The 23,264-nt window shown below is 41.2% G+C and overlaps 1 protein-coding gene across 1 annotated transcript in view; it reads right to left on the bottom strand.

Annotated features, from left to right (window-relative positions):
- NOX4 (NADPH oxidase 4) overlaps window positions 1-23,264 on the bottom strand; it is a 139,859-nt gene that overhangs the window by 48,952 nt on the left and 67,643 nt on the right. The window contains exon 13 of the mRNA XM_034758988.1: window positions 10,173-10,254. Coding sequence (XP_034614879.1) covers window positions 10,173-10,254 — 82 coding nt within the window. The remainder of the gene's footprint in view (window positions 1-10,172; window positions 10,255-23,264) is intronic.

Genomic DNA, 23,264 nt, shown 5'->3' with positions numbered 1-23,264 from the left:
GACACTAATGTGTGCTACACTCACTCTGAGATACAGGATTCCAGGTTCCAGAGAGATCATATTGTTCACACATACTGAAGTTTATAAAACATGTTAAAAATATTTCCAGGTAGATTTTATGAAGCAAGAATGATGCATATTTCTGAACTGGGAACACTTTGCCTTTGACTCCACTGACAGACTCCTGAGAGACCCAGCACAGTGTCAAAGTGCATTTCTGGTCTCAAAAGTGATTCTGGAAATAGTGCCATCGAGGGTGAGAGGATTTCCGTCTGTACAGTCTCTCAGTTTCTCTAGATCACATTTGTATTCCTAACAAATTAAAAGACTGGATCAGCTCAGCCCCACCCATGCTCAAACCCAATGCAGGGGACTCGAAAGAGGGACATCTCCGAGGAATACCCATGGAAATTCCTTGCATTGTCCCACTGATGGGCAGGGTTTGCCCTCGCCGAGGAAAAAGCCAAAGGGTGATGCACCCAAACCTGGTGGATTCCCACCAGATTACTGTGCAGCCAGGTCACGCAAAGGTCATACACGCTGCCCCTTTGGCAGCTCTGCTCCCCTAGTGGTGCATCCTGGCCCCCCGGGGGCACAGATGTCTATAAGAAAACTGGAAAGATCTACAGAGGAGCTAATACCCAGGAAATGGTAACATGGAGCTATCTCTGCAAGGAGAACTGCTCCCTCTAGCCTGCTTGGTTGCCCCTCTCCCCACCTCCCGTGTAGACTCTAGATCAGGGATCGGCAGCCTTTGGCACGTGGCCCGCCAGGGTAAGCCCTCTGGCGGGCCGTGCCGGTTTGTTTACCTGCCAATGGGGGTTGCCGGAAGTGGTGCGGGCCAAGGGATGTGCTGGCCGCTGCTTCCCGCAGCCCCCATTGGCCTGAGGCGGCGAACCGCGGCCAGTGGGATCAGCGATCGACCGAACCTGCAGATGTGTCAGGAAAACAAACCGGCCCAGCCTGCCAGGGGGCTTACACTGACGTGCCGTGGGCCAAAGGTTACCGATCCCTGCCCTGGATGCACAGAGCAGCTTCTCGGCACCTGAAGAGGTTTGTTTTAAAAATGTTCTCTAGAAGAACAATTCCAAAGAAAACAAAAAATGCATTCCCTTTAATTTCAAGCTGACCCAGTATAAGAAAGCAAACACTTTTGAGTAATAAGTCAGTCTTAAACTGGTTTTAAGCACAGAGCACACAGATGCTTGTTTACCCTAGGAAAGCTGATGACTTAGATGTTAAAATGTCATTAAAAATTACTGAGCCAATGGGGGAGTAAAGCCTGGAAGAAATTCTGAAAATAATTAATTTAAATCCTCCTTGGAGAGGAGGAATAGTTTCTCATCTCTTATACGAAGATACATTCCTCATGTCAAAACAGGGAAAATGTAATCTGAGAACCAGGTCAAGCTCTTGACCAGCCAACATGTCTTACTGTGACATGTGTCCAATAAAATGGCTGGCAAACTTTAAAGGAATATGGAACCATCAAAATGGTGTTTTACAAAACTGAAGGCCATAATAGACCAATCTTGGCCCAGTAATTTAGGTTAGTTGAAATTTTTCTGTTGACTATTTTTTATGAAGAGTGTCTGCTTTCGACAGAAAATTTTGCTTTTTCATACACAAATGGAATGCCCAAAAAACGAATTACTTTTGATTTTCATCTGAAAACTGAAATAATTCTGAAATGCTACTGTGGTGTCTCATGTAGTTGTAGTTTGAATGCCTTGTGCTCCAATTCTCCTCCGTGGGCTGGGTTCATCACCTGTAATGCGCAGCCATGATGATTAACTGTGACCCCGCCCTGCAAGGGAAGCCTGTTGTGCATCATGGGTGATGTTGTCCAACCAGAGTCCACTTACAAATTAGAATGGAAACATGAGGCACCAAAACTACAACTCCCATGAGGCACTTCATGTGGGGGCATTTCAGAATCCAAATATTCCAAATTTTGGCCTACATATTTTTTTTATTTTTATTTTTTGCCAAAAATTCAAATTTTTTCATGAAAAGTTGTTACAAAAATGACCTGGCCCTCCCCAAAGTATATCCCAAATAGGTGGTCTCTTCTTTTCCAATCCTACACTTTGCTGGGTTTGCAGTTAGCCCAGACTTCCATAGGGACCAAGGTATGATGACAAATTGTGCAAGGGTGTGCCTCCCAATCTCGACTGTAGATGACCACCTCATCTATCTGAGACTCCATCACCCCTACATAAGTGGTTAATTACTCTCACTGGGGGCAGGTATACATTAAATCAGTAAGCACACAGCTTTATCAAAAAACGATGCTTTTTTATATCACCAAATAAGCAAAAGCAAAATCAGTTGTAATGTCCTATCTTGCATGATATTTGCAGTGTTGTTTTAACAGTGTTGGTCCCAAGATCCCAGAGCTCCTCCTTAGCTCTGTAAAACTCAAAAGCTTCTCCCTTCGACCAACAAAAGTTATATACTATACACTATTATGGCTATCTTATATTAGTCGTTTTTGAACAAATTCATGATTTCATCTCCCAGATATTTTGAAAGGTTTATGAATCTTTTATTTCCAGTCAGCAAACTCCACCCTCAGTTAGAAGTAATGAGATGCTTTGAATAAAACAGTTCAACTATGTTATACTATACAGCCTGCCAAAGCTAAAGTCGAACTGTTGAAATTTAGATGACTTAAAGCTTAAAAGAGCATATGTAGCAACGTGGAACTTTAAAACAGCTAACATACATGTAAAATTAAACTCCCAGTACACAGAAGCTTTTCTCTCACATCTACCTTTTCAAAGTGTTTGTAATTGCATCTTCAAAATTTGTTAGGATTTCACTCACAGTCTATCTCCCTTGAAGTCAATGGCAAAACTCCTTTGACTTCAGTGGGGCAAGATTTCATCCTACCTTTTTAATACTTGCATTTGTAGTATCTGAAATCTATTACAACCATGTTTAAGACTAAGACTGCTCTTGGAATGAGCTTCACATATAGCTCCATTGACTCGACAGATTCTGCTGTAACCTACACTGAATTCAGTGGGGATCTGTCCACACAGAGTTCATTGTAGGACCAGGGCCCCAACAGGCAAAGGGCAGGACAGAGTTCTTCCCCTTTCTCTATCTGGGGCCCCAAAACCTGCAGCTCTGCTGTTTCTTTCTTTGATTCTAATCCCACAATCCTTTGTGGTTTTGCCTAATCCAGACACAATCCTTGCACTTTTATTAACATGGATCCTGCTATGGCGTGATCTTTTTCACCTTGATACGAGTTATTACCACCATTTGGTAATAACCCAAAGGCAGGGAAGGCTTCACTAATACAATATAATAGATCTAAGGAACACTTCTTAGAATCAGGACTCAAAGTAAGCTCTTCAGGGCAAGAGCCTTCTTTTAACCAATCTGTTAGCACAGTGGCCAGAATTATGAAGATCCAAACCTGAGTGGGGACTCTGGGTGATACCTAAATATCAATAATGATAACTAATAATTACTGCTTAATTATAAATATTGGCACAAGTCTGGGACCTTTCACAGATAACTCTCTCATGGAATTTCCCCTCCCTGCTTCCCCTTCATCCTCTGTATCAAGTTCAAACTCCTTGCTCTTGCATTCTAGTCCTTGCCATACCACATCACCCTGCCCTGTTTTCCTTCACCCCCAGTTCCCTTTAGTCCACTAACACAAGCCTCAACCATCCCTTAGTTTCTCTTCCCCCTTTCATATGGGCATCCTCTCAATTTCTCCACCAAGCAACCTTCTTGTTAAAATCTCTCCTATAAAAACATGTTTCTTTTGTGCTGTCTACAAGGGGCAAATAAATCTGCCATAAAACCCACAAAAAAAGGAACCCACAAAGGCAAATGAAACATGAATGGAACTATCAAAATGTGCATAGACTGTAATTGATAGCCATGTAATCACCACAATGTAACTCCCCTCCTGAAAGTCTGTAGATGATTGCTGTGCTCACCAAAAGTTATTCTAACAACATACAGGGGGGAAATGCAACAGATGAATATAGGTTAACTGTTACAATTGTACCAGGTCAGTAGGTGATGCTGCAATAGTTCAACTAATAGTCAAAGGCAACATACGCCTCACCAACACTCTTAGCATCATACAGAGACTCACCCCGTCCATGAGTTCGCAAGGTTCCTTAAATTTATAATCCTCGGCGGGCAGGAGTTCAGGCCAGCACTCTAAGTCTGGCAAAGGCAGTCCCAGGTGAAACAAGGAGGAGTGAGGCAATTCTGTATTGTGACAGCCTACACTGCACAATACTAGCTGGCGGTAACATGTGTCAGAGAGCAAGAGCCCATATCATAAATTCCCCCTCATTTCTTCTTAAACTTAATGTAGCTACACTGAGTCTTAACACCACCTCTTCAACCCAGAGAGCGTAGCTCAGCAGTAACTCACTCTTTCCTCAGTCATCTGTAAACCAAATTCAGATCTGCCGCACAACCCACAGCTGCCGCTCTCAGTGCCTAGCTGTGGCGAAGGAGTCCATGATCTGGGGCTCAGCACTGACAAGATGTCAACTGGAATGTAGTCTTACCCTTGGTCATGTGTCTTCAACCCTGGCAACTCAACAAAAGGGCCCTGTCACCGCTTTTCCTTGGCCCAGACCCCATACAGCAGCAGCTCTCTGCTCCAGCTCCCTGCCTGGGAAATGGAGCCTGCCACCCCTTCTGCAGCAGTTTCTGACCCAGGACGCTCAGTCCAGTCCCAGCAGGTGCCCACCACTGCATCATGGAATTTGCAGTCCTTCCAAGCCAGCACACAGCAGTGTCTTTCAACCTTTCTGAAACCACAGACAAGCTTGCTGCCTTCCTAAATTGTGTCAGGGAGATCTCACGGACAGGTCATTGAGAAACACTGGTGCAGAGGCCTGTCTAATCAGGATACCTCTGGTAGGGTTCAGAGGCTACTCAAACAAGGGGCCTACATTTAGTTTAATCAAATTAAGGTTAAGAGGTGAATTGATCACAGGCTACAATTATCTATAGGGGGAAGAGATTTCTGATAGTGGGGGCTCTTTAATCTCACAGAAAAAAAGCATAAAGAGATCCAGCAATTGGAAGCTGAAGGTAGACAAATTCAGACTAGAAAAAAGGCCCTGATTTTGAACACTCAGGGTACCACAGAGTGCCTCTGGCACTACTCAGTGAACCTCACTCCCTAGCTAGGTCAGGTAGTTTCACAATCACACACCACACTGTTGATGAATATTTATTCCTCTCTTACACAGTAAGACCATACAATACAAGGATATGTTTCCCTCCCCACAGCCCAGGCCCACCCTTTAAGCTGCACCCTTGCCTTCTGTTTCTTCCCCTTATAGCCTACCCCAGTTACCTTGTTAGCCCAGTGATTGCCACCCAGGTGCTCACACTCCCCAAAACAGAAAGCGTATAACTGCCCTCAGCTGGGCCTGTTGCCCTCTCCAGGTTGTAACAATGTCAGTGCTAGGGTGACCAGACAGCAAATGTGAAAAATTGGGACAGGGGGTGGGGGGTTAATAGGAGCCTATATAAGAAAAAGACCCAAAAATTGGGACTGTCCCTATAAAATTGGGACATCTGGTCACCCTAAGAGCTGCTGATACCTAAAATGTTACCTACTGAGGTGGTGAATTTTATATCACTTGAAGTCTTTAAAACTAGACTGAATATCTTTCTAAAATATATGCTCTAGGTCAAACAAGTAATGGGCTTGAAGCAGAAATTACCAGGTGAGGCTATACGACCTGTGTTATGTAGCAGGTCAGATTAAATTATCATAATGGTCCTTTCTAGCCTTAAAATCTACAAATCATCCAAGAAGTTTCCTTCAAAGACAGGGAAAATAAGACTTGACATTACTGGTATTTCTAAGAGAAAAAAAACAACTTACTTTAAAGCATTGTATCAGGCCTTATGTAATATCATGAAGATGCAAAGGGGCCACAAACATAGTTTAATTATTTCTTTTCAGGTAACTTTTAAGTAGGGAGAAACTGGTTAGAAGTGGATAGTGCTGAGAATATTTTATACAAGGGCTTGGTATGTCTCTAATTAGCACAGTTCTGTGCAGTATTACCTCCTTTCTAGCATGGTTAACTTAACAACATAATTCCCTATTCAAATGTAGTGACTCTCAGCTCTTTTATCTTTCCCCCTGATCATTTTCTTTTTACCTTTGACAAGCATCCAATTCGGCCCCTTTCAGAAGTTGGCCATTAGGCAATCTGAGATGATTACATGAATGCTGATTCTCCTCTCACTCACAGCAGGGCACATCAGCAGTAACTAGACTAAAGTCAATAGGAAATTATATGGGTGCAAGTGAGAGGACAATCAGACCCAGGATGTTTAGATCTAAGCTGGATGTTCTCCAAGAATTGTCCAAGTGTCAGAATCAACAGCTTGATTAATGAACATAATTTTGTCTTCTTCAAGACCAATTTGTTATAGTTAGTGTCAGCACTGCTGCTGCTCACTCTTGGCTCATTTGTGGATTCATGTAAAAGGAGGATCTCTCATAAGCTAGGCAGGATATTGAGTCAAGTCAGATCTCATTATTAACTTGAGGTGTGCTCTTACAAGACTATGCTAAGGGCAACATTTTCAAAAAACAGCTAAGTGAGTTAGGAGCCTAAGGGCATGGCTACACTGCCCTGCAGTTCAGACTAAGGAGGTGTCAACAGCACTGTGCACTGTAACTTCCCAGTGTGGACACTGCAGGTGTGAATTTAAAGGTCCTGAATCTGCACATATGTAGTACTCTTTGAAGATGGGAGTTACTCCTGATATACACTAGTGTGAGTGGAGGAACAGGTCCTAGGTATTTCTATAGGTGGATAGAAAGCTGGATAGATCATTGGGCTCAATGGGTAGTGATATAATATAATATATGGAGATATACCTATCTCATAGAACTGGAAAGGACCTTGAATCCAGTCCCCTGCCTTTGCAGCGGGACCAAGTACTGTCCCTGATAGATTTTGCCCCAGATCCCTAAATGGCCCCCTCAAGGATTGAGCTTGCAACCCTACATTTAGTAAGCCAAAGCTCAAACCACTGAGCTATCCCTCCCCCCTAGCACAATAGGACAACATTCTTGGTTGGACCCTATGCACTACTGTAACAAATAACTATGAATCTTAGTAAAATCTGGAACAGATGGCCAACCCTCCTTTCTCTCTTCTCCTTTTTCACTGCCATAGACAGCAGGCACAGACAGGTGACTCGACAAGCTCATAAACTCATTAAATTAGAAAAGTGAGAAGCTGAGAGTATGATGTACCAAGGACCTAGTGAGACGGATCTTTAGTTCCCATTCTCTTTCTTTGGTGTTTACACCCATCAAATATTTTTTTGGCTGGTCTCATGTTCACCATCCCACCACTGGACATTACTTAGCCAAGCTATTCACAATTTTTCCTCTATTCTACCCTGCCTTGTTTCCAGGCACACTCTCTCTCTCTAAGCTCAGCAAACTGCCTAGATCCCATGATGTCTTCATATTATTAAGATGAATTTATGGGCCAGATCCTCAGCTAATGCAAAGAAGTGTTGTTCAGCTGAAGTCAATGCAGAGGTGCTGATTTACAGGATCTCGCTTTATATGGACTCAACTTCCATTAACTATTCATACACTGGAAATCGGCACAGAATAGGAAAAAGGTGAAAGGGGAATGAGGGTACGGCCTATATTATGAGGCTGACTAGGTTCCCCATATTGCTGAGCTCAAACATATGCTTCTACCAGATCTCCCAGAAAAATCAGGATGCATCAATAGTCACCAACCAGTTTGTAAATGAACTGCAGCTAGTGACTCATGTCGGTAACAAGCAAACAATTTTGTACTGATTAATGACATTATAAGTGGCAGTCAATTACTTATGAAAACATCTGTAAATTTTTTTTTTAAATTAGCTGCCAAACCCTGGCTGATTCCATGTGTTAGGATCAGTCATTCTTGTCAAGCAATGGTACATGTTCAGCCAATCATATTGTTGTACTATAATGCAGGAACATTACAATTTAAAACAGCATTACAGCTCAGTAATATAAACAGCATGGGATTCTGGTGAAAAGGATTTACTGTATGATTTTCAGAGAGGCTTAAGACCTGCAGTTCTCACTGACTTCAGCAAAGAACCGCAGATGCTCAGCATCTCCGCAGACCTAGTCATTAGTTACAGTACAAGTACACTGTACCTTCAGGAATACCAGCCATGAATCTTACTATTTTTACACAGTTACGTAGTCAAAGACCTTGACTGCAAAAAATAAAAACACTTATGTCTTTGTTTATTCCTCAGTGCATAATTCCTTATAGAATACAAACAATTGAATCAGTCTGCAGGTGTTATCACTGTTATCATTAGAATCAAGCAAATTACACTGGGGAAAAGAATGTGCCCGTGAAACCAAAAAGGGAAGGGCAAGGCAAAGATAACTGTGGGCAAAAAAATTTCAAGAGTGTAACGAAGCAACAAACCAAAACTAAAAACTGACCATAGCCCAAACAGTGTCTATACTACAAAAAGGGAGCACAGCCAGAGCCTCCGTAAAGGTTAGTAGGAATATTGCCATGTCCATCTATTTTACATGGAAGGCACTCAGATACTCTGATGATAGTCTGCAGTACAAACCCACAAAACAGGTAGATTTTGGCAATGAAATCCTGGCTTTCAGAAAGTCAATGGCACTGACTTTCCATCAACTTCAGTGGAGCCGTGATTTTACCCTAGGTATTTTAAGTTTTTTGTGCCCATGGGACATGCTTTGTTTTCAGCAAGTGATGAACATCTAACTCTTTAATTATTGCATGTTCTAGAAAAATAAGGGCTTGCCTATACAAACTGCTAGTGCACAGCAAGCTAGGTGTAAATCTGCCTTGCACTAGTTACCGTGTGGATCCTGCTGCCACGCATTAAAATTCCATAGTGAACTTTAATCCCATTTTGAAATTAAGCCTTAAATCTTCATTTACAGTACACAAGAGTTACATTCTTACCGCAAACGGCTTTCCATTCATTTCAGGATTCAGTTAAAAAATTACCCACTTGTTTCAAAACTGCTCTTGGACTTGCTTCAGCCGTTCTCACGTACTTCTCCTCCCCAACCCTGCTCCCTCTGTTCATCTAACGCTGGCCTTCTCACCATTCCTCCACGCAATCTGGCCACGGCTCAGGAGAGCCTTCACTTCCGCAGCTCCTGCCATCCGGAACAGCCTTCCCATGCCTTTCAACCTCACTGACTCTGCTGAAAGCGCTTTCCTTCCTTTTTCATGTGACTCAATTTCTCTTTTTGCTCTTTGTTTTAATTAAGTCGGCAAAAATGTTATTTATTATTTAACTCTGCTTTTCTTTAGCTTTGTAGGAATAGCATTAGAATCGTAGACTCCTAGAAGATTAGGGTTGGAAGAGACCCCCAGGAGGTCATCTAGTCCAACCCCCTGCTCAAAGCAGGACCAACCCCAATTAAATCAATCATTATTGTTCAAGACACTCAGTAAGATAACATATTACACCGTATGAGATTTTTGTCAGGAGCAATGTTAAAGGAGATACGGCATATTAAAACCTTTGAGTGGCTTTATAGGCTGAAAGACAAACTTTCTAATGGGGGTAATCTCTTAACTCCCCACATCACTTATGGCATTGCTGTTATAATAGAGACGCATGACATGAGGGGATGCTGTATTGATTGCTCTCTAGCATGCACGGCGGTTCCTTTGGCTTGCCTGCCCACGCATCCCTAACAAGGGCAGTCAAACTGTTTTTAGCACTCGCATGATTCCATAGGATAGCTTGTTAAAATCCAAATGAGTCTGTCAGCACAAATGATGGAATCCCACAAGACAAGAGCAGGGATTAGTGTGACAAAACATCTGCCTATGTCGACACACAATGTCAAGTGAAATGAAGCTCCACCAGACACTGATCTGTGCAGCTTATCATCCACACTCTGCCACTGACTCCTCTGTGACAGCTGGGTGCACTTGCAAGATATGTCTGTTTCTTCCTGACGCAGCCGTGAAGAGCACTAGGCTTATTCTATGGGAGGCTCTCTGACAGCTCTGCCTTAGGAGTTTATGCTGAAAGCATTTATAGTGCTATAAATGCTTCTCTCCCTCACTATGAATTAATAAAGACTGGTTCTCCTGAGGAGGCAATTTACTTACTTGGGGTAATTCCTTTGCTGAAAGTTGGGTAGAATCTCTGTGTCCTGACTTGAATGGAGAAGCAGTACATCTCGAAATCTTTCTGTCAAAGGGGAAAAAAAAAATAGATCTAAGGTTGTGACTTCACGTTATAAAAGTTCACCTCATGAGTAAGCAAGCAGTATCCGACATACATTCTCTTCTATGGTGCGTTTTAACTGAGGTACAAAAGCTAGATAATTAAACAAAACGCTTCCACTAATGCACTGAAAACACTATAAATCACTCTTTTCTATTACATTTTATAATAATAAAGCTTTTGTACTTACTATTGGTTATTTTTTGTATTCCAAGCCAGTAGCACCTATAAGCCCCAACTGAGGATAGCAGTCTCTACTCTAGTTTTAGGTATTATTGTGATGATATTCTAATTTGGAAAGGATCCCACCATGTTCGTGAAGGGGTCAATTTTAAAGGTTAAATGTCTAAGTTGATTTGATTAGATCTGTCAACAGCCTTTGATATAGCTGGCCAAATTATACTGAACAAATTGCTGACAAGCTTGGAGGATCTGGCAAGGTAGATGGGGACAGTGGCTTCATCCCTTACAGTCTAAGAGGTCTCAAAGAGTCACTTCTCATCCATCCATATTCTCACGTGTGATTTTTCAGAGGTTTCATTTTGTCACTCTACCAGCTGAATATGAGTACAGTGCCATCCATACACTACACTACACCTCTTTGGCTCCTTTATGTCAGAGTCTGATGGCACAGGTCCTTTGCTTTCCCTGTGCCTGATTGAGACAGGGATCTGGAGGAGACTGACACAACTGAAGCACAATCCTGTAAAGATGGAGGTGAGTCTGACTGGGAGGGGAATCAGTGTCAAGAATTGGTGGGGGCTGTGTCTGCTCAATCCCTTGTCCAAGAAGTTGCCGTTTTCAATTATTTTTTTGACCTGTCTGTTCTTGGCTTCTCAGGGAAGTGTAGTGACTTGATAACGCTAACTGTACCACATCTCTCTAGGACCTTCCTGCCTCTAGGTTGGTACCCTACAATGAGCTCTATGGACGAGGCCTAACACCCATTGAAGCTTCAGACAGTACAGAATGCAGTAGTCCATCTAATCAGTGAAACGGAGAGTGAGCACATTAGACCTATGCTCTGCAAACTGCATGGGCTTCCCATCTCTTTCCCAATGCAATTTAAGTTATTGGTACTAATCTGTAGAGGTCTATATAATCAGGGACCTAGCTACCTTACAGATAACAACGGCTGACACCACATTTATCAACAGTCTTTAGATGTGGATGGCCAAAAGGGGGGAGTTTTCTGTGGCAAATACCTGGCTGTGGAACCCACTCCCCCAGCCACCTTCTAGAACTTGAGTTTGTTGGCCTTCCGAACCTGGTGTATGACATCTATTTGATTAAGCATTTGCTTAATGTTACATCTTCCGGGCAGTTTAAATTAGTGTGTGATGTATTTATTTTGAAGACACGCAGCCAAGTACCACAGCAATAGATGCCTATAAAGAATCCTACAGTAAATCAGTATTTTCTGATCCATGATATACACACACACACATCTATCACCACAAAGTGGAATACCACTCTGTGTTTAAATGGCTAACAGCCGTCTCTATGCAAAATGGAGTTACGCTGAGATGCTGCAGCTTTCATGTGAATTGCTGATGGCTGAACAGTCCCCAAATTGTGGCATGAGTCTGACCAAAACCAACCTTTTTATTTCCATAAACTAATGTCAGTAAACTAATCTGAAACTCTTCTACACACCTGGGTCTCATCATATGCCTGCTCATTGGGGAACTTTTACACATGTTAGCTAACTAAAATTTCAAATGTTGGACTCATTGACATAAGAATTTCTGACTCTTCCCTGTGAGATTTTAGTTTCCTGCATGGCTGCACCCATGAATTACACTCTTAAATATAAAGCAACATTTAGTAACCACTAATAGATGTAATATGGGCAATATGTTTCATTATGGGCTAGAATTGGTCTAGATTGCTAAGGTCTGGGGGAAAGCCGATAGGTGTGGAGGAGCACGTGGTTCGGACAGAGACATCCCTTGGGGAGAATCTATTAATGGAGATTCTCTATTTCCTAGTAGGAGGAGAGGATGGAAGATAAAATACGGGTAGAATCTGATGAGAAACAGATGTAAAAAAGGTTTATTCAATTACAGCATGTAATGGGAGACAGCTAAAAAGTGACTAGTTTTTAAAGTGCTTATATTCCAATGCTAGAAGTCTAAATAATAAGATGGGTGAACTAGAGTGCCTCATATTAAATGAGGATATTGATCCAATAGGCATCACAGAAACTTGGTGCAAAGAGGATAATCAATGGGACACAGTAATACCAGGGTACAAAATATATCAGAAGGACAAAATAAGTCGAGCTGGTGGGGAAGTGGCACTGTATGTGAAAGAAAGCATAGAATCAAATGAAGTAAAAATCTTAAATGAACCAAACTGTACCACAGAAGCTCTATGGATAGTTATTCTATGCTCTCATAAGAATTAGCAGTAGGGATATATTACCAACCACCTGACCAGGATGGTGATAATGACTGAAATGCTCAAGGAGATTAGAGAGGCTATTAAAAATAAAAAACTCAACAATAATGGGAGATTTCAACTATCCCTATATTGACTGGGTACATGTCACCTCAGGACGGGATGCAGAGTTAAAATTTCTTGACACCTTAAATGACTGCTTCTTGGAGCAGCTAGTCTTGGAACCCACAAGAGGAAAAGCAATTCTTGATTTAGTCCTAACTGGAGCACAGGATCTGGTCCAAGAGGTGAACATAGCTGGACTGCTTGGTAATAGTGACCATAGTATAATTAAAATTAACATCCCTGTGGTGGGGTAAACACCACAGTGGCTTAACACTGTAGCATTTAATTTCAGAAAGGGGAACTACACAAAAATGAGGAGGTTAGTTAAACAGAAACTAAAAGGTACAGCACCAAAAGTAAATCCCTGAAAGCTGCATGGAAACCTTTTAAAGACACCATAATAGAGGCTCAAGTTAAACAGCTAGCTAAAGATTCAAAAAGTAATAGCACATTTTTTTTTAAGTACTTCAGAATCGGCATGGGCCCGAGGGATGTACTGACTGCCCTTCCCGCAGCCCCCATTGGCCTGGAGCGGCGAACCGCAGCCAGTGGGAGCCGCGATTGGCCGAACCTGCGGATGCGGCAGGTAAACAAACAGGCCCGGCACGCCAGGGGCTTTCCCTGAACAAGTGGCGGACCTGCTTTGAGAACCACTGTGCTAAACAACCAGTGGGGCCACTGGACGATCGAGAGGCTAAAGGAGCACTCAAGGACGATAAGGCCATTGCGGAGAAACTATGGTAAATGAATTCTTTGCATCAGTCTTCACGGTTGAGGATGTGAGGGAGATTCCCAAACCTGAGACATTCTTTTTAGGTGACAAATCTGAGGAACTGTCCCAGATTGAGGTGTCATTAGAGGAGGTTTTGGAACAAACTGATAAACTGAACAGTAATAAGTCACCAGAAGACTAGATGGTATTCACCCAAGAGTTCCAAAGGAACTCAAATGTGAAATCGCAGGACTACTAACTATAGTCTGTACCCTATTAGCTACTGTACCAAATGACTGGAGGGTGGCTAATGTAATGCCAATTTTTAAAAAGGGTTCCAGAGATGACCCTGGCAATTACAAGCCGGGAAGCCTGACTTCAATATCAGGCAAACTGGTTGCAACTATAGTAAAGAACAAAATTGACAGGCACATAAATGAACATAATTTGTTGGGAAGGAGTCAACATGGTTATTATAAAGGGAAATCATGTCTCAACAATCTACTAGAATTCTTTGAGGGGAGTCAACAAGCATGAGAGGGGTCAACAAGCGGGATCCAGTGGATATAGTGTACTTAGATTTTCAGAAAGCCTTTAACAAGGTCCCCTCACCAAAGGCTCTTAAGCAAAGAAAGCTGTCATGGGATAAGAGGGAACATCCTCTCATGGATTGATAACTGGTTAAAAGATAGGAAACAAAGGTTAGGAATATATGATTAGTTTTCAGAATGGAGAGAGGTAAATAGTGGTGTCCCCCAAGGGTCTGTACTGGGCCTAGTCCTATTCAATGTATTCATGAATGATCTGGAAAAAGGGATAAACGGTGAGGTGGCAAAATTCACAGATGATACAAAACTACTCAAGATAGTTAAGTCCCAGGCAGACTGCAAAGAGATACAAAAGGATCTCTCAAAACTGGGTGACTGGGCAACAAAATGGCAGATGAAATTCAATGTTGATGCAAAATCATGCACATTGGAAAACATAATCCCAACTATACATATAAAATGATGGGGTCTAAATTAGCTATTTCCATTCAAGAGAGAGATATTAGAGTCATTGTGCATAATTTTCTGAAAACATCAAAAAAGCGAACAGAATGTTGGGAATCATACTGGGCTAGCTGGACCTTTGGTCTGACCCAGTATGGTTGTTCTTATGTAATTATGCCTTCAAGAGTCACTGCAGAGTTCAATGCCTCCCAAACATCCCAGTTCACCCTACCTACTGTATTGTAGGCGATATGTATTCCTAGTGAAGAAAGGGGGGATATTCACTGGGTCCCATAAGGAAGACCTAGATCTGGTTGAAAATTTTCCGTCAAAATTGTTTTTTTGATGGAAAATTGGGTTTTCCATTAAATGACTCTGTATGTGAGAGAGAAAGAAAAGTTTCTACTTTCTACAGAAAATTTCTTTTCTGGACTAAAAGCTGAATGTCCAAAACCAGAAATGTTATTGAACAAAGACAAAAAGGCATTTCAACTTTGAAATGCAGCCACACGGCCTCACAGGAGCTGCAGTTCGAGTGCCTCATTTCCTCATCCTCCTTTATGAGCCAGGCTCCCTGGCCAGAATACATCTCCCATGATACACTGCAGCCATGCGACTATCATGATGCATTGCCTCCCCTCCCCAAGAAGGGAGGCTGTGGTGCTACATGGGAGATGCAGTCTAACCAGGGAGCCTGGCCAATAGAAAAAAATAGGAGCATGAGACATCAGAAGTGCAACTCCCATGAATCACCATGGTGACATACTCCTGCCAGAGTACCAACAAGACTTAGTCATCCAGGAGTGTAGAAGGGCTGGGAAGAGACAATAACCAATCAGGAGCCATCAGGCAAGTTAAGAAGGCTTGCCTGCTTCATCACAGGGGAATGGTGGGTGAAGCTGGGAATGGAGAGTAGCACCTCAGTCCTAACCCAGAACCTTGGGGTCAGGTCAGGGCCTTTGTTTAAAGTGCCACAACCAGGCAGTTACTTTGTGTGTTTGTTTACTGGGTTAAAGATGCAGTCAGCCAAATTCTATGTTTATTGACTAACCATGTAAAGACTGATGCTGCACTCACTGCAGGAGTCTTCCTGCTCCACATGGCTGCAACAAACTACAACAGTGATTGGCCTTTGAACAGGACATGCAAGGGGCACTTCAATATGTTCAGGGGAGGGGGAGCTCCTTCCACCCCATGGATGTTGGTCACAAGGTGGGTTTTAACATATCATCCAAGGATAGATCAATACAAGTTGTAGGTACAAGTTAGGAACGTTCTCTAGTTTGGGGTTTTGAAAGTGTTATGTATAAGTGAACTCACTTGCATCTGAACACTGTGAAAAGGGCCTCGAGAACAGGTAGGACACCTCTCAGCAAGGGAGTAGACATGTCGTACCACCATTGTTTGTCTGAAACAGGCCACAGCCTAGGTGACACATCCCAGACCAAACGACAGGCTACATCTCTGCTCTCACCTTCCCCTACTCTCTCTCTCTTTCTCTCCTATGCCCCTGGCCTCTCTTATTGATGCCTGCCACCTGGCTGTATTGCAATGCTGCATTTGAAAAGGTGATCTTGAGAATGGTTTCAACTAACGTGACTGTGCTGGCCAATGCTGAGGAGGATGTAGCCAAATCACACTGGCAGGAACCAGCCAGCACAGCTCTCTTACTGGAGTCTGCTTTCCAGATGAGTTTGAGAAAACCATTTCAAACCAAAGCCAGTTTTCCAGTGTGGATGGGTCTTTGTATCCTCCTTCCATCCCAATGGGCTAGGAATATCTTCTCACACAACCATGCCTACATCTTACAATCTCCTCAAGCATGTGCAACCTCCAGTTCCTGAAAATTATTCACAGAAAAAAAGAACTACTAATGATCTCACTCTCCCTCCCTCCCCTCCATGAATGTCTAAATTAGACTAAGTTCTTTGGGGCAGGGAGTTGTGCTTTTATTTTACTGTGTTTATTTAGATTTAAATAACTAAAAAGATACCTATCCAAGGATCTAGGCACCCTAACACACCATTAATAGCACCAATCAAATCTCAGCAGCTTTAAAATAGTCAATTCAACAGGATCTCACCAAGACAGACACCTACCAAAACCCCCTTTCCATCCCCACTAGGCATCCCACTGACTTCTACTGCAGTTCTGACTACACAGCAGCTCTGAAAAGACATGTCCTATTCTGCTTTGGCCTCCTGTCTCCAAAAGACCACGAGTCCTCGGTTACACACATGCAATTCCATTTACTTCCATGGAATTATTGTATATAATGGAGAAGAGAATACTTTATAAAATTTGTAATTACCCTGTTTTCTAGTAGTTAATTTACACAGGCAGATTGTCATTTGAAATGCACCATTTTCCTTTTTAATTATATCACCATCCTTGACCTTCTCAAATAGGATTGTGTGATACAGTCATCTGTAACAATACTAAATGGTAATGACTGGAAAATATGGTATAATAAGAGCATTCCAAACTGTCTACCAAGTCATTGGTTTCCTTATTCCAAAATGTGCCATTAGTGATACAAAGTGGCTTGAATGGAAATCATAGCCTGATGATAATACCTTGCATCTCTCTAAGATTTATCAGTCAAGGATCTCAAAGTGCATAACAATTAAATGGCACAAAAATCCCTGGGAGGTAAATGAGCATTATTATCTCCATTTTATAGATGGGCACAGTATAACAGAGGTTAAAGCTGATTTTTCAGAGGTGCTGAGCACATGCAGCTCCCATGAAATCAACACTTCAGAAGATCATGCCATAAGTGATTGCCTAAGGTCACATAGTTCATTGGTGGCAGAGCTGGAATAAAAATCCAGGTCTTCTGAATCCCATTCCTGTGTCTCCCCGTTTATGAAATACATAGGAATTAATAACAATACATAATCTATGCTAGTGAAGACAGAAAAAAAGAAAAAAGATCCTCTTTCTGTTACTAAAAAGCATGTTGACAAGAGATCCATTAAGTCAGAATAGTACACAAATACAGTTTAAGGTGTTGTTCCCCTCTATACCTAAGCCTCCTCCCTTTTTTTGAGAGCTTCAGATGTCCCTGAACTCTTAATGGAAACATTGTGTGCACTGGACCAGATTAACAGTACAACTGAAGTTAATTGCTTTTTACAGGATATGAGGCTGCTTAAGCATATCTGTACAATTACCGGGAGTTTTTTTTTAAAATAATGTTAATAAGAATGAACAGAAATGTAATTAGAAAGCGACTGTAAAATGAGTGAAGTGCAAGAGCAAAAATGCTTCCCTTCGTTAGCGATGCAGAATAGAACATTGTCATCCAAATGCTTAGCTCACTACAAAGTTCTCCCCATAGGGATGCACTCATAGCTTGGAATATTTGTAATTATGCTTCTGTAATTATCTATAGCACTTCTGCTTTCCTCTGAGACACAGGTCTCAATTCTACCCTAAGCTACATGGGCGTTTGCAGCCATCATCAACTTCAAACTTAAAACACCTGCCTAGTTTTATGTACATTTTTATGCATCCCACTTGTTGTTATGAATAGCTCCTTAAGCTACTGTTTACCATCTTGCAATAATATATATATATATATATATAATTTTTTTTTGCTTAGTCAGCTTTCAAAAAACTGTCAAGGGCTTTAAAATGATGTCAGACCCATCACTCAGGTCTTGTCTCCAAGCTTTGCAAATTTAGAAGCACTGTCATAAGCACTTCCTCAGTGCCCTATTTAAAAAAAATTAAGAAGGGTTTAAGATGATGTTTTTGCCAATTAAGGACTTAAAATGGCAACTATGCTGAGCCATAAGAGGTCACAAGAGTGCAGTGTCCATTGTTTGTTTTTGTCCTGTGACTTATTAATGTCTGAAAGTTTCTGAAGTTCAGGAAATGTTGAACATGCATCTCCTTTTGAAGAAAGTCTATATTACAAATATTCTAGGTAAGATTGAGATGTGGGGAAGAGACTTAATGAGATACAACATTCATAAGTGGTTAGAGCACAAGCCACAAAATCCCTGAAACAAATTCCTTTTGCTATTACTAACATGTAGGAAACCATTTTTATCCGCCCTAACTGCTATGATTTGCACACAATTAATCTGTCCTGTATTTAGTTCAGACATTTAAGAATGCTGACCAACCCCTCTCCTTTCTCCAGTCTCTCAGTCATACAACAGAATGATCTGGGTATATTATTATTTGTAGAGCTGGTCTGAAAAAATACTCTCCCCACAGAAGTTTTAAAGTTTTTGGTGAAAACTTGAAAGCCACAAGTTTTTGTTCAAAATCTTTTGACTTTGGGCCAGAGTATTTTGATGACAAAACACTTCATGAAAAAAAAAAAAAAAAAAGTTGTGTCAGAAGCCCAATTTTCCATTGTAAAACACTTTTAATGGGATATTTTCTACTAGCCCTAATTACTTTAATTACAGTAGCATCCATAAGCCCCAACTGAAATGTGTGTCCCATTGTGCTAGGCACTGTACAAACACATACTAAAAGACAATTCCTGCCCAAAAGACCTTGAAGTCTAAACAGACAAGACTGGCAAAGACGTAGTATTATTAATCTCATTTTATAGAAGGGGAAGTGAGGCATCAAGAGATTAACTGACTTGCCCAAGGTGACAAAGGAAGCCCATGGCAAAGCTGGGAACTATTCCCAGATCTTCTGAGTTCCAATCCAGTTCCTTAACCACAAGATTGTTCTTCCTTTCAGACATACTGCACGTTATACCTCTTTCCCTTGTGAAGGTACAGTTAACTCCTCAACACAAGTTCATATAAAGTGCTGCAAAGCTAATAGTGCTTAGAATGAATATAGAAAGAGTAAAAAAAAAAAAAAAATAAAGTTATACTTTAATTAAAACATACCTAATCTTTTTATGTAAATGTTTTAAGCTCTGACACTGGTACTTGCCCTGAAAAGTCTGTGCACCACAACAAAGGGCTCCCATTGTACCTGCTCAGAATTGGGTGTAGGAGGATTTGGGGGAATTCTCCTTGTGCTCTCTCCAGTCCTTGTAAACTTGTGGGGGGACCAGGAACAGTCCAACACTGGAGTCAAGCTACTGATTTATTTATTCATTTCATTATAAAATGAACATTGATGCACTGAGACCAGCACATGGCCATGGCTTCAGTGACTGTGTGTGTAAAAATCAAACACTATCTATATCTATATCTAGAGAGAGAGAGAGATCATTAGTATTACACATATATATACACACACACAATAAAAAATATTAACCAGATCCATCAAGATGCTCAGAAGTGTAAGATATTTTTATACATATTTGTCCACGTGAGCAGCAGCTGCCCCGCTTTGCATCTAGCATATTCAAGTAGCAGCAACAAAATACTGGAATGAATTCCATCCCAGGCTGAAACTTTGCATCCATCACCAGCAGAAACATCACCCCATGACTGTGATCTTTTGTAAAGTACCAGCTGGCCTGTCCATTCACATTTGATCTTATTTTAGACCATAATTACTGGATCATTTCACAAACCATTTTCAAATGCACATTCATTATGGCACTCAAGAGAAATACACAACTAACTACTACATAATGGCTTCAGACATTTAAAATTAGAGTGGACAAAGCACTAGAACTGGAGGGAATAATCTTACACTTCCAGGGTTGGACTCATGGCCTTTTCCATCTGTAATTTCTGAGATATCCAGAGGGTGTTTTGAGGCTGTTAAAAGGCCATTGTATGCATCATCCCCTTCATCCACTATTTTTTTTGGTACTCTGCAGGTCCTTACATCCCCAAACCATACAATTAACCATCCCCTGAACAAAGTGTGTTCACATTCCATTCCAATAAAACATTAAAGTAATATTAATGGGCTTCCCCTATACAAACCTAGGTGGCAGGGCAGAGCAGGGAAGAGAGAGACCGATACTATATGTAGTAGGAAGAGAGCCTGAGACATAAGCCCTTGTATCAAAGGCCTGATCTGATGCCTGTGCTAAAGTAGTAGTCAAATCTTTACTGATATAAAGCAAAGACAAGCTGTGAGCAGGAGCAGGACCTGCTCACAGAATTTGGCAAGAACAGGGCTGATATTGCAGAAATACACATTGCAGAAATATGCCATTTTAACTGAGAATTTCCTTGTTCTGTACTGTTTCTTACTCATGGTGGCTACATTTGGTTATAAATAAGTTTTCAAAAACTTCAGAAGCAAGCAAGTTCACACAAGAAGGAACAGAATGAAAGAAGGATGGTACAATGGTGAGGGCATTAGCCTAGCACTTGAAGACACCTTTCCTGTGCGGACCTGGGCAAGTCACTTAGGGTATGTCTACACTGCAACAGTGAGTCTCAGAGCCTGGATCAACAGACTCAAGCTCACCGGGCTTGTGCTATGGCACTAAATACAGCAGAGTAGAGGTTGTGGCTGGGGCTGGAGCTCGTGCTCTGAAGCCCATCCCACTCCCCTGGCTTTACAGCCCAAGCTCCAGCTTGAGCTGAACATCTACATATCTGCTTTTAGCACCGTAGTGCAAGCCCCATGAGCCTGAGTCTGTAGACCCAGGCTCTGAGACTCACTGCTGTGGGTTTTAAAATGCAGTGTCGACAGGCCCTTGGTCTCTCTGCATCTCAGTTGTAAAATGGGGATAATAGCACCGCCCCACCTCACAGGGAAATTGTAAGGATAAATACAAAAAGATTGTGAGGTGCTCATATACTATGGTAGATGGGGCCATAGAAGCATGAAAGGTAGATAGAATTCTCAGCCACCACATATGGAAAAAACAATAGCACTATGTACCCTGAAGGGCCAATGCCTCCAATCCCTGTCTAGCCATATATTTATCTAACCAAAGGGGATAAAAATCAATAGAAACAAGGGTTGAATAAAGGAACAAAAACATACATACATTATATATACACACACACAATATAATTAATTATACATCATATATATAATGCATCACTCCCATTGCGTTTTCAACTCTGACTTTTCCAGAATACTTACAAGTTTAACTGCAAAAGCTTCCCCCGCCATGGCTGCACTGAAAACACAGGGCACTGTAAAGTAATCAGAGCTCAGCTGGATTCTAATTAAGTTCCTGTTTTCTGAATAAACTTTAATAGTCAGCTGGGGATGATCACAGAAAGAAATGCATGACTTTTCCCAAGACCTCACCACATCTGAAGCTCCACCTCCTATTCTATCTCATGAAGTGCAATGCCCTGTGTGAAGGAGATCATTTGATGACGGGAAAATGAAACCAGACATGATATATTAGTTTCTCTTTATTTCATTTGGATGCATAGCACAAAGTAAAGCATATAACGTGTCAAGTAATAAATCTAACTATTGTTTTTCATCTCAGTCTATGTACATTTCTGCTATTATGTCTTAAAACTGAGCTAAAGAAGTTATTGCTAATGACTTTAGCCAGCCAATATCCTAAGGGTAGACTACAGTTTACAGATGAATCTTAATACTTTTCTTCTTCTTTAACTAATATTTAACTTATTTTTTCTATATTCACAATCTATAGATTCCAATGTCCTTGTACTAATGTCAGTGGGAGTTTTATCTTAGTAAAGACTATAGGATTTGCTCTTAGATAACCTTTTCCATCTTTAATTTCAATGATTCTATGAACATAACGGGAATATTAAATACAATAGTTTTGACATGGTACAAAGTCTGCTCCTACTCAAGTCAACAGCAAATTTTTTCATTGACTTGAATGAGAACAAGACTAAGCTGTAAATGTTACTCTGCCGTATTACATTAGTGAATTGTGCTGAGACATTTACCAGATTCAAACACAGTTGGTTAAATGTTATTTAGACCACAGTTCCTTTTACAATCTTTGGGAAAGGTGTGTAGCAATGTACTTGTGCAATGAATGTTTTTGCAATTCATAAAGTCACTTGCTTTCTACCTATCTAACTTGTACCTAGATTCCATCCATCTATAGATCTAAATTCTCTTATGGTGCTCATTCAAGTACCTTCCACAGAGCATGAAAAATATCTAAATCCTACAAAGAATCCACTCGCCATTATAAATCAAGCAACACAACAAGCCTGAGAGGAGAAGTCAAGTCTGCTGCAAACAGAAATGGCAGAAGGTAATGAATTAAGTGCTAAACAGTTGGTTTACTGTCCACTGAATTACTAAAAAATTACAATTAGCAAAATTAGATACCCAGGCTATTCAATTATGGGGAGTAATTGCCCTAAAAAAACCCATTTCACAGACTACAGACATTCAATAATACACATTAGAATAAATCATTCTTCAAATTATTATTATTTCACTTTTAAAAAAGCCCATCATTGCTGAGCTGACGCAGTGCTTGAGTAATACTTGTATCATAACAGATCCTTGGGAGAATGGACTATGCGGTCAGTAGTCCAGTGGTAGTCACTGAAGGAAACACAGTATCTCTGGTTATGTTTTTGAAAAACGTGTGTGGGAGTGTATGTGGAATTTTCCCTGAGGAAATGGCATTTCTCTCTTACTCAAAACACATAAGGGAATATATTCAGTGCATGTTAGGGGAGGATGCCAAATTCTGTTTATTGAAATGAGAATGCAACCCACCAACTTATTTATTCAGATTCAAAATAATATAAAGATGCCTATCAAGGCTCTACAAGCTCTATTATTGAGATCACAATAAAATCCCAGTAGTATTAAAGTAATCATTTCACAAGTACGCAGCCAGCCAGACACTTGCTAAGACTCCTTTCCATCACTCCATTGTTATGGGAAGCATACCCTCAGCC

Source organism: Trachemys scripta, chromosome 1 (assembly GCF_013100865.1).
Source record: "Trachemys scripta elegans isolate TJP31775 chromosome 1, CAS_Tse_1.0, whole genome shotgun sequence".
Classification (NCBI taxonomy): Eukaryota; Metazoa; Chordata; order Testudines; family Emydidae; genus Trachemys; species Trachemys scripta.
Note: the sequence above shows the minus strand (reverse complement) of the source record. Positions and strands in the feature narration are given on the sequence as shown.